Source organism: Acinonyx jubatus, chromosome X (genome assembly GCF_027475565.1).
Source record: "Acinonyx jubatus isolate Ajub_Pintada_27869175 chromosome X, VMU_Ajub_asm_v1.0, whole genome shotgun sequence".
Lineage (NCBI taxonomy): Eukaryota > Metazoa > Chordata > Mammalia > Carnivora > Felidae > Acinonyx > Acinonyx jubatus.
Genome location: NC_069389.1, coordinates 67,020,561 through 67,033,608, shown reverse-complemented (window position 1 = coordinate 67,033,608; position 13,048 = coordinate 67,020,561). Strand labels below are relative to the sequence as shown.

Here is a 13,048-nt window from a genome sequence, read left to right as displayed (position 1 = left end):
CTATTTTTCTTTTTTCTTTTTTTTTTTTGAGGGATCTCCATACTGTTTTCCACACTGGTTGTACCAATTTACTTAACATTCCCATCAACAGTGCACGAGGCTTCCTATTTTCCACATCCTTGCTAACACTTGTTATTACTTGTCTTTTTGATTCTAGCCATTTGATAATTGTAAGGTGGTAACTCATTGTGGTATCGATTTGTATTTCCTGATGATGAAATGCATCTTTTCATGTGTCTGTTGGCCATCTGTATGTCTTCTTTACAAAAATGTCCAGAGGACTATATATCTTGATCCTTGCCAACCCCTCCTCCAAATACAATAGCAAATTTGGATTCTAAAAATTTGAAGTATTAGCATATTAAAACTTGTAGTTGAGGAGCAGGCCTGTTATTTTGCTTCCTATGTCTTCATATAGAAAGCAAAGGAATTGAGTTATGAAAAAAAGGTCAACTTTTATTATATACAGCTATACAAGGAAACAAAGTCACAAATCATTTAAAAGTTTCAGTTTGAATCCATCATAATTGTGCAACTATACTTGCTTAAGATGAAAACACTTAAAAAATGTACTATTAAGAATTGGCACAATGAAAATTCTACATAAGGCCTTATTATAATTAAGAAAAATAAGACTACTCAGTGTGTGGTTTAGGAGAGTATATTTTCAATATTTTGAAATAAAATGCATAGTGCTAAAGGAATAATTCTATTATAATTTAATTCCTTGATTTTTGTTACCAAAACTCTCTAAAAAAAGTGTAATCAGAATTTTTGAGAAGAGTAAAATAACTTTTTTCATTACTATTTTAATTTATACACATTTATTTTTTAATTTAAATTCAATAAGTTAACATACAGTGTAGTATTGGTTTCAGGAATAGAACCCAGTGATTCATTATTTACAAATAACACCCAGTGCTCATCTCAACACATGCCCTCCTTAATGCCCATCACCCATTTAGCCCATTCCCCCACCCAACACCCCTCCAGCAACCCTCAGTTTGTTTTCTGTATTTAAGAATCTCTTATGGTTTGCCCCCCTCTCTGCTTTTATCTTATTTTTCCTTCCCTTCCCCTATGTCCATCTGTTGTGTTTATTAAATCCCACATGTGAGTGAAATCATGATATTTGTCTTTCTCTGCTTAACTTATTTCACTAGCATAATACACTCTAGTTCCATCCACATTGTTGCAAATGACAGGATTTCATTCTTTTTGATTGCTAGATAGTATTCCATTGTATATATATACTACATCTTCTTAATCCATTTATCAGTGGATGGACATTTGGGCTCTTTCCATAATTTGGGTATTGTTGATAGCATTGATATAAACGTTGGGGTACATATGCCCCTTTGAATCAGCATTTTTGTATACTTTGGATAAATTCCTGGTCGTGCAATTACTGGGTCATAGGGCAGTTCTATTTTTAATTTTTTGAGGAAACTCCACACTGTTTTCCAGAGTAGTTGCACCAGTTTGCATTCCCACCAACAGTGCAAAAGGGTTCCTTGTACTCCATATCCTCGCCAAAATCTGTTGTTTCCTAAGTTGTTAATTTTAGCCATTCTGACAGGTGTGAAGTGGTGTGTCATCGTGGTTTTGATTTCTACTTCCTGAATGATGAGTGATATTCAGAATCTTCTCAGGTTAGGCATCTGGATGTCTTTGAAAAAGAGTCTATTCATGTCTTCTGCCCATTTATTTATTGTATTATTTGTTTCTTGGGTGTTGAGTTTGACAAGATCCTCATAGATTTTGGATACTCACCCTTTATCTGATATGTCATTTGCATATATCTTCTCCCATTTCATCAGTTGTCTTTTAGTTTTGTTGATTATTTCCTTCACTGTGCAGAATATTTTTATTTTGATGAGGTCCTAATAGTTCCTTTTTCCTTTTGTTTCCCGTGCCTCTGGAGACGTGTCTAGTAAGAAGTTGCTCCAGCCAAGGTCAAAGAGGTTGTTGCCTGTTTTCTTGTCTAGGATTTTGATGGTTTCCTGTCACACATTTTGAATTTATTTTTGTGCATGGTGTAAGAAAGAAGTCCAGTTTCATTCTTTTACATGTTGCTGTCCAGTTTTCCCAGCACTATTTGCTGAAGATACCATCTTTTTTACATTGGATACTCTTTCCTCCTTTGTCTAAGATTAGTTGTCCGTATATTTATGAGTCCATTTCTGGGTTTTCTATTCTGTTCCACTGATCTTTGTGTCTGTTTTTGTGCTAGTACCATACTGTCTTGATGATTAGAGCTCTATAATACAGCTTGACGTCCGGAATTGTGATGCCTCCAGCTTTGCTTTTCTTTGTCAACATTACTTTGGCTATTCAGGGTCTTTTCTGGATCCATAAAATTTTAGGATTGTTTCTTGTAACTCTGTGAAGAATGCTGCTGTTATTTCGATAAGGATTGTATTGAATGTGTAGATTGCTTTGGTAGTATAGACATTTTAACAATATGTTTTTCTTCCAATCCATGGACATGGAATGTTCTCCATTTCTTTGTTTCTCCTTCAGTTTCTTTCATAAGCTTTCCAAAGTTTTCAACGAACATATTTTTTACCTCTTTGGTTAGGTTTATTCCTAGTTATCTTACGGTTTTTGTTGCAATTGTAAATGGGATTGATTTCTTGATTTCTCTTTCTGCTACTTCAGTACTTGTGTATAGAAATATAACAAACTTCTGTATGTTCATTTTATATCCTGTGACTTTGCTGAATTTGCATATCAGTTCTAGCAGATTTTTCGTTGGGTCTTTTAGATTTGCCATGTAGAGTATCATGTCATCTGTGAAGAGTGAAAGTTTTACTTCTTCTTTGCCAATTTGTATGCCTTTTATTGCTTTTTGTTGTCTGATTGCTGATGCTAGGGTTCCCAGTACTATGTTGGACAACAATGGTGAGAGTGAACATCCCATTGTCGTTTTCCTGACAGTTTTTCCCCATTTGGGATGACATTAGCTATGGGCCTTGCATATATGACTTTTATGATGTTGAGGTATATTCCCTTCTATCCCTACTTTCTTCAGGGTTTTTATCAAGAAAGGATGCTACATTTTGTCAAATGCTTTTTCTTCATCTATTGAAAGGATCTTATAGTTCTTATCCTTTCTTTTATTAATGTGTTTTATCAAATTGATTGAGTTACAAATATTAAATGAGCCCTAAAGCCCAGAAATAAATTCCACTTAATCATGGTGAATAATCCTTTTAATGTACTATTGAATTTGATTTCCTAATATCTTGTTGAGATTTTTTACATCCACGTTTATCAGGGATATTGGCCTGTAATTCTCCTTTTTAGAGGAGTCTTTGACTGGTTTTGGAATCAAGGTAATGCTGGCTTCATAGGATGAGTTTGGAAGCTTTCCTTCCATTTCTATTTTTTGGAAAATTTGAGAATATGTATTAACTCTACTTTACATGTTTGGTAGAATTCCCCTGGGAAACCATCTGGCCCAGGACTCTTATTTTGTTGGGACATTTTTGATAACTGATTCAATTTCTTTGCTGTTTATTGGCCTATTCAAATTTTCTGTTTCTTCCTGATTGAGGTTTGGTAGTGTGTGACTGTCTAGGAATTTGTGCATTTCATCCAGATTGTCCAGTTTTTGGCATATAATATTTCATAGTATTCTCTTATAATTGTTTGTATTTCTTGGTGTTGGTTGTGATCTGTCCTGTTCCATATGTGATTTCGCCTATTTGGATCCTTTTTTTTTTTTCTTTCTTTTTGAGAAGTCTAGCTAAGGGTTTATCAGTTTTGTTTATTCTTTCAAAAAACCAACTTTCAGTTTCATTGATCTGTTCTACCATGGTTTTTTGTTTGTTTGTTTATATATCATGTATTTCTGCATTAATCTTTATTATTTCCCTTATTTTGCTGCCTTTTTTGCTTTACTTACTGCTCCTTTTCTAGGTACTTTAGGTGTAAGGTTAGGATGTGTATTTGGAACCTTTCTTGCTTTTTCAGATAGGCCTGAATTGCAATGTACTTTCCTCTTAGAACTGCCTTTGCTGCATCCCAAGTGGTTTGGACTGTCATGTTTTTATTTTCATTTGCTTTCATGTACTTTTTATTTCATCTTTAATTTCTTGGCTCACCTATTCATTCTTTAGTAGGATGTTCTTTAACCTCCACATATTTGAGAGCTTTCCAAATTTTTTCTTGTGGTTGACTTGAATTTTCATAACGTTGTGATCTGAAAAAAATGTATGGTATGATCTCAATCTTTTGTACCTGTTGAGGGCTGATTTGTGACACATTATGTGATCTATTCTCGAGAACATTTCATATGCACCAAAAAGAATGTGTACTCTGCTGCTTTAGGATGAAATGTTGTGAATATATTTGTTAAGTTCATCCAATACACTATGTCATTCAAATCCATTGTTTCCTCTTTGCTTTTCTGCTTATATGATCTCTCCTTTCCTATAAGTGGGGTATCAAAGTCTTCTACTATTATGGTGTTACTATCAATGAATTTCTCTATGTTTATTACTAATAGATTTACATATTCATGTTCTTCCAACTTGGGGCCATAAATATTTACAATTGTTTGATATTTTTGATGGATAAGCCACTTAAATATTATATAATGCCCATCTTAACTTCTTGCTACAGTCTTTGCTTTAAAATATAGTTGTATGGTAACCTGGGTGGCTCAGTCAGTAAGTGTTCGACTTTGGCTCAGGTCATGACCTTGCGGTTCATGAGTTTGAGCACTGCATTGGGCTCTGTGCTGACATCTTAGAGCCTGGAACCTGCTTCGGATTTTGCGTGTCTCTCTCTCTATGCTCCTCCCCCACTCACACTCTGTCTCTCTCTCAAAAATAAATAAGCATTAAAAAATTGTAAATAAATAAATAAATAAATAAACAAATAAATAAAATCTAGTTTGTATGATATAAGTGTGGCTACTTCGGCTTTCCTTTGACATACATTAGCATGATAGATGGTTCTCCATCCCCTCACTTTCACTCTGCAGGTGTCCTCAGGTATAAACTGAGTTCCTTCACAGCAGTATATAGATGTATCTTGTTTTTTTTTTATCTGTTCTGATACCCTATACCTTTTGATTGGAGCATTTAGTCCATTTACATTCAGAGTGATTATTGAAATATATGAATTTAGTGTTATTGTGTTATCTTTGGATTTCATGTTTCTGGTGATGTTGTCTGGCCCTTTGTAGTCTTTGCTGCTTTGGTCTTTTTTTTTTTTTTTTCTCAAAGAGTCCTCCTTAAAATTTCTTGAAGGGTTGCTTTAGTAGTCATGAACTCTCATATTTTTTCTTTGTCTGGGAAATTCTTTATCTCTCCTTCTATTCTGAATGACAGCCTTGTTGGATCAATGATTCTTGGCTCCATATTTTTCTTATTCAGCATATTGAATATTTCCTGCCACTCCCTTCTGGCATGCCAAGTTTTGGTGGACAAGTCTACTGCTAACCTTATGTGTCTACCCTTGTAGGTTAAGGGCCATTTGTTCCTAGCTGCTTTCAGAATTTTCTCTTTATCCTTGTATTTTGCAAGTTTAACTATGATATGTTGTGATGTTGACCTGTTTTTGTTGATCTTAAAGGGAGTTCTCTGTAACTCTTGGACTTGAATGCCTGTTTCCTTCCCCAGATTGGGAAGTTCTCAGCTATAATTTGTTCATATAAAACTTTTGTCCCTGTTTCGTGCTCTTCTTCTTCTGAGACTCCTATGGTATGGGTATTGTTTCGTTTCATGGAATCACTTAGTTCTATAATTCTCCCCTCATGATCTAGTAATTTCTTTTCCTTATTCTTTTCAACTTCATTATTTTCCATAATTTTATCTTCTATTTCACCTATTGTCTCCCCTGCTTCTTTTATCCTCACTGTCACTGTATCTAGTTTCTTTTGCATCTCACCTATAGCATTTTAAAATTCATCCTGACTAGTTCTTAAGTCTGTGATCCACAGCAAGGGTCTCTCTTGTGTGTATTATGCTTTTTTCAAGCTCAACTAGCAGTCTTATGATTGTTATTCTAAATTCTTCTTCATATATGTTGTTTATATGTGTTTTGAGCAAGTCCTGGCTGTGATTTCTTCTTGACCTTTCTTTTGGGGAGAATTCCTCCATCCTCTCATTTTGGCTAAGTTTCTGTTTTTGTGTGTTTTAAAAGCTTGTTATGTTTCGTGCACCTGACAGTACTACTAAATGAAAAATTGGTCACACACTGTCGAGGGCCTGGCATTTCAGCAAGTGTTTCTGGTTTACAATGTTGGCACTCTGCTGTTTCGTTTTTGCTGTTTTTTTAGCACTAGTCAGTCCTCTGCAGAGATCCTCCTGCCTTGCAGTAGTGGAGTGTTGGGCCTTTACCCAGGTGTGCTTTGATTTGTTGTTGAAGGAACTGTGGGAGGAAAAAAAGGTGTCAGTAGCTTGATCCCATAAAAAAAGAAAAAGAGGGGCGCCTGGGTGGCTCAGTCGGTTAAGCGTCTGACTTCGGCTCAGGTATGATCTCACGGTCGTGAGTTCAAGCCCCGCGTCAGGCTCTGTGCTGACAGCTCAGAGCCTGGAGCCTGTTTCAGATTCTGTGTCTCCCTCTCTCTCTGGCCCTCCTCCGTTCATGCTCTTTCTCTCTCTGTCTCAAAAATAAATAAACGTTAAAAAAAAGAAAAAAAAAGAAAAGAAAAAGAAAGGGAACACACACACACACAAAACAAACAGAGAATCAAAAAAACTATAAAGCTGATTCCAAGGAAAAAGAAAGAAAAAAGTAGAAGGAAAGAGAAAAGTAGGAAAAAGAAAAGAATAAAAAAGTCTGATCCAAGGAAAAATAGAAGATGAAATGACAAAAAAAAATCAGGTATTATGAGCCTGATTACAAAAGAAAAAAAGAAGGAGGAAAAAAGAAAGAAAAAGAGTTCTCTCTTGGTGCCTGAAAGGTGTTAGCTATGCTGGTCTGGAAAAGAGGCCAGCTGCACTGGCTTGGAATCAGTCTTGCCCCAGTAAATAAGCAGTTACTAGGCACAGAGGTGAAGGGTTTGGTGAAATTGGGGCCCGCCTCCACTAAGGGTCACTGTGTTGCTCTCTGAAATCTCACCATGTTGGTTTTGGTGGGGAAAATGGCACCACACCAATCTCTTGTCTCCAGAGCGGGGATCTTAACCCTCACTATACAGGAAGCCTTCACAGAATAGCGATGGCAGTAAGTTTTACCTGTGCCACAACTATCCCGTGCCTCTCCTTGGTTCATGGCTGGGATTCAAAACCCAAACTCTTAAAGACCTGGCAAGGTGTGGATCTGCTCCCGTTCTCTGGAGTAGAGCCTCTCCACCCTGCTGATAAAAGGCTTTTGGCTGGCACCTGCAGGGTCTTTTGTCCTTGGGGAGGCAACAAACCTTCTTCCAAAAGTACTCCAGGAAGGGGACTGTTCTTTCCCAGTGCACACCATAAATATCTACATGCTATGCACTCCAGGGCCAGATCCTTCCTCCCCAGGACCATGAGCCATGGCTCCACTCTGGAGAAAGTCGCATACTTCCAAAACCTCAGAGTTTGAACTCCAAAAGCTGTTTGCAAAACCGAACTGGGACACTCATTACTTCTTGCTTCCCAATCCATGGTCCACAGAGATTTTCCTCTTGTGCTAATGCGATGCCACACTTTCTCAACCCTTCTCTCTGTCTCTCCCCTTTGTCTCTCCAGAAGGGGTTTCCTCCCCTCTATGACTCTTATTTTTTCTGTCCCCCAAATCACCTCCATGCATCTTGCATTTGCCAAGCTGTCTCCCTCCAACTATGGAGATACTTCTGCCACTCTGCAGATCTATTTCTTGGGTACTCCAAGTAATCTGACCTCATTACAGCTGTGTTTGAGGGACAATGAAAGGCCAGGGTCCCCCTACTTCTCCACCATCCTGATCACTCCTCCCTTTTATTTTAGAACCTTCAGGTTCTTACATCAATTAAATAACTTGACAGGCGTATATTGAACATTTCTTCATGCCAGGCATTGTAAAATGTATTGCAGATTCAAGCATGAGTAAGACTTGGTCCTTATCTTTAAGTAACTTTTAGTGTAGTGAAATGCTGATCAAATATAGGACTAGAATAAATGAAGTGTATAGTATTAGTAAGAAAATCATCACATAAGGAAGTTTAGAAAATTTTCCATTTCTAGCATTTCATTTTGTTCTCATTGTTTCTGTTTTTCTTCTTGAGAGTTTCATTCATTGAAAGCATGTTTTTGTTTTACTTCATTGATGTAATTATAATAGCCATTTTATGTTTTAATTTTTTAATGTTTTGTGAAGTTTGAATAATTCATTTTATTGAGATATAATTGACATATAACATTATGTAAGTTTAAGGTGTACAACATATTGATTTGATACATTTATGTACTGCAATTTGATTAATACCATGGCATTAGTTAGCAGCTTCATCATGTCACATATAACAACAGCCACTTTAAAATCATCTGTTAGGTCCAATATGGTTCATCTTGGGCTTGGAATTGATTGATACTCTCTTTTCCTGAAACTGTGTTCCATTTACTTGGTTCTTTGTTAATTAGATAATTTTGGATTATATATTGCATATTTGAATATTATGAAGATTTTTTGTAATGATATTTTTCTTCAATGATTATTATTTTTTTTTTTTTGGTGGATAATTTTCATGGCAGTGTTTGCACTGAAAACTCTTTGCTTTTTGGGTAGCAACTCTGGACTCTGTTATCTTTTGTCTTTGTATGAATTACATTGAGCCTCTTCTATACATTTTTAACTCAGGAGTCAGTTTTGGCTCTTTTTTGTACAGAATTCCTCACAAGCATTCACTGTTTTTTAGCATCTCTTTTATGTTCCTCCATGCCAGAAAGACTGGGCTTTTCCACATGTGTTTTCACCATCACTGGGTGACATAAGAACTACACTTAATCCTAGGCTAAAAGCCACAGATATGGGAGCCTTACTTATAGCTCCCTATTTTCCCTCCTTAACAAAGTGTACGCATCCCATCAGAGTCTGTCTGCTTCTGTCCATTCTCCAGTATCTTCATGTAGTTGATTTTTCAATTTTGTTCAAGCTTTAGAGTTGTTTATTGTGGGGAGGAGAGCGTTGAGTAGGGTCTTAGTCCCTTATTTCCAGAAATGGAACTGAGAATTGAGTTTTAATATTTGAGATTGGAAATGTTTAATGAACCTTGTGGCTTGAATAGAAACTGGAACATACTTCAGGCTGTCAAGGCTACCAACACTGGAGAGAGTGTCATTTTCAAATTTTTATAATTTAGAAAGTTATTTTTCCTGGAAATATGTTAACTCAAAATGTGTTATTTCATAGATATATATAGTTCACTATAGAAATATATTTTTTTCTTTTATGTTCAAGGTTGTTCATCGTGATCTTAAACCTAGTAATATTTTATATATGGATGAATCGGCCAATGCAGACTCCATTAGGATCTGTGATTTTGGGTTTGCAAAACAGCTTCGTGGAGAAAATGGACTTCTTTTAACTCCATGCTACACTGCAAACTTTGTAGCACCTGAGGTATTCTTTAAAACTTTAGTATTAGCCTTTTGTTCTTTTCTTTTAGTTGAATATATATAATGTCATATATGTGTTATAGTTGATAGGTAAAAACTGAGTTATCTTTTCCCAACTATAAAGCTGTTTAAATCCACAAATTCTGATAACCCTTAATATAAATATTCAGACTAGTAACTCACATCTGAAACTAGCCTGAATGTATAATAATCAGACTATTGTATTCTCTTGTGTTATGTACTAGCATCAGAATCATACCCTTGTAAAGCTGGGAGGAGAATAGAGATAACCCCATCTTCAACATTAAATATTCTAAATGAAGTAATTGAGGCTCAAAGTACTTAAATAAATTTTTCAAGACTCAACATTCCCATAGTAATAAAACCAGGATAAATTTGCAGATATTTTAGTTTGTGCTGAAGAAGAGGTAATTTATATTTAACATTATATGTAACTTATAAGGGCAGTACCACCCATGATTGTCTTTAAGATATAATTTCTGGAGCAAACAGCTTCACAGGGATTTTTATAAGCAGTGGGATTTTTCTTGGCACATAATACTCATTTGTAGATCTTAGAGGGAAGAGTCGGGAAAGGTGAGTCTGGGGAGGTAAAGGGGTAGAGGCTTCATTTTTACCAACTTCCAACAGTCACTTCTGATACTGGGGATAGGAGCTTTGACAGTAGCAACCTCAACAGGACTGTAATTATGATTGATAAAAAATAAATCAGGGATGGAATTGGCCATATACATATTATTGTTTATAAATTAGGAACTGTTCTTATATGCTATGAATAATGATAACCCATATGAATTATCATATATACAACATAAATCAGAATACACAAAAATCTTCATGTTAAAAAATTGAATGTTTCAAGTCAGATGTTGGAAAAATTTAATGTTTCAAGCCAGAGAAGAAGAGTAAAATAATTTGAGGATGAATTCTTATCTCATCTCATGTGCATGTTTTCTGGGTTTTTTTTATATCAAATACTATAACTTTCAGGATAATATTTCACATCACATATAGCAAGACATTTGTATATGAATATCAATAAATCTGTATTTTAATGTAGCTATTAGAAAAATATTTTTTCTTTTCTTTTATTGATGTGATTTTTCACATTGGTTGATTTGGAAATATTGAACCAGCCCTGCAGCCCAAGAATGAATCCCACTTGATCATGGTGAATAAAACATTTTATACGCTGTTGAATTCAATTTGCTAGTTATCTTGTTAAGAATTCTGGCATCCATATTCATCAAGGATATTGGCCTCTGGTTGTCTTTTTTTGCTGGGTCTCTGTCTGGTTTGGGAATCAAAGTTAATGCTAGGTTCATAGAATGAATCCAGAAGTTTTCCTTCCCTTTCCATTTTCTGGAACAACTTGAGAAGGATAGGTATTAACTCTGCTTTAAATGTCTGGTAGAATTCCCCAGGGAAGCCATTTGGTCCAGGACTGTAATTTGTTGGGAGATTTTTGACATCTCATTCAATCTCTTCACTAGTTATGGGTCTCTTCAAATTTTCCATTTCTTCCCATTTGAGTTTTGGTAGTGGGTGGGTGTTTAGGAATTTGTCCATGTCTTCCAGGTTGTCCAGTTTGTTGGCATATAATTTTCATAGTATTCCCTGATAATTGCTTGTGTTTCTGAGGGATTGGTTATAATAAATCAATTTTCCTTCGTGATTTTATCTACTTGGGTCATTTCTCTCTTCTTTTTGAGAAGCATGGCTAGAAGTTTATCAATTTTTTTTTCCAAAAACCAACTCTTGGTTTCACTGATATGTGCTACTGCTTTTTTGGATTGTTTATTTCTGCTCTGATCTTCATTATTTCTCTTCTTCTGTTGGATTGGGGTGACTTTGCTGTTCTTCTTCTAGTCCTGTCAATAGATGCAGAAAAACATTTGACAAAATACAACATCATTTCTTGATGAAAACCCTCAAGAAAGTCTGGATAGAAGGAACATACTTAAACATCATAAAGGCCATTTATGAAAAGCCCACAGCTAATATCATCCTCAATGGGGAAAAACTGAGAGCTTTCCCCTGAGATCAGGAACATGACAGGGATGTTGACTCTCACCGCTGTTGTCTAACATATTATTGGAAGTCCTAGCATCAGCAGTCAGACAACAAAATGAAATAAAAGGCATCAAAATTGGCAAAGATAAAGTTAAGCTCTCACTTTTTGCAGATGACATGATATCATACATGGAAAACCCGAAAGACTCAACCAAAAGTCTGATAGAACTGATACATGAATTCAGCAAAGGTGCAGGGTGCAAAATTAATGTACAGAAATCGGTTGCATTTTTATACACCAATAATGAAGCAACAGAAAGAAAAATAAAGAAACAGATCCCATTCACAATTGCACCAAGAATCATAAAATACCTAGGAATAAACCTAACCAAAGATGTAAAATATATGTATGCTGAAAACTATGGAAAGCTTATGAAAGCAATTGGAGAAGATACAAAGAAATGGAAAAGCATTCCATGCTCATGGATTGGAAGACTAAATACTGTTAAAATGCCAATACTACACAAAGCTATCTACACATTCAATGCAATCCCAATCAAAATTGTACCAGCAATCTTTGCAAAGCTAGAACAAGCAATCCTAAAATTTGTATGGAACCACAAAAGACCCTGAATAGCCAAAATGATAGTGAAGAAGACCAAAGCAGGAGGCATCACAATCTGAGACTTTAGCCTCTACTATAAAGCTATAATCATCAAGACAGTATGGTACTGTCAAAAAAGCAAACACATAGACCAATGGAATAGAATAGAAAACACAGAACTCGACCCAGAAATGTATGGCCAACTGATCTTTGACAAAGCAAGAAAGAGTATCCAACGGAAAAAAGACAGCCTCTTTAACAAATGGTGCTGGGAGAACTGGACAGCAACATGCAGAAGAATGAAACTAGACCACATTCTTACACGATACAAAAAAGTAAACTCAAAATGGATGAAAGACCTGAATGTGAGACAGGAAACCATTAAAACCCTAGAGGAGAAAGCAGGCAACAACCTCATTGACCTCAGCCGCAGCAATTTATTGCTAGACACATCTCCAAAGGCAAGGGAATTCAAGCAAAAATGAACTATTGGGACTTCATGAAGATAAAAAGCTTCTGCACTGCAAGGGAAACAATCAACAAAACTAAAAGCAACCAACGGAATGGGAAAAGATATTTGCAAATGAAATATCAGACAAAGAGCTAGTATCCAAAATCTATAAAGAGCTCACCAAACTCCACACCCAAAAAACAAATAACCCAGTGAAGAAATGGGCAGAAAACATGAATAGACACTTCTCTAAAGAAGACATCCAGATGGACAACAGGCATATGAAAAGATGCTCAACGTCGCTCCTCATCAGGGAAAAACAAATCAAAACCACACTCAGATATCACCTCACGCCAGTCAGAGTGACCAAAATGAACAAATCAGGAGACTATAGATACTGGTGAGCATGTGGAGAAACGGGAACCCTCTTGC

At 35.9% G+C, this 13,048-nt stretch overlaps 1 protein-coding gene across 2 annotated transcripts in view; it reads left to right on the top strand.

Annotated features, from left to right (window-relative positions):
- Positions 1-13,048, top strand: part of RPS6KA6 (ribosomal protein S6 kinase A6) — a 182,682-nt gene that overhangs the window by 128,871 nt on the left and 40,763 nt on the right. For both annotated transcript variants that reach the window (XM_027053734.2, XM_053201420.1), the window contains one exon: positions 9,370-9,531. In XM_027053734.2, coding sequence (XP_026909535.1) covers positions 9,370-9,531 — 162 coding nt within the window. The remainder of the gene's footprint in view (positions 1-9,369; positions 9,532-13,048) is intronic.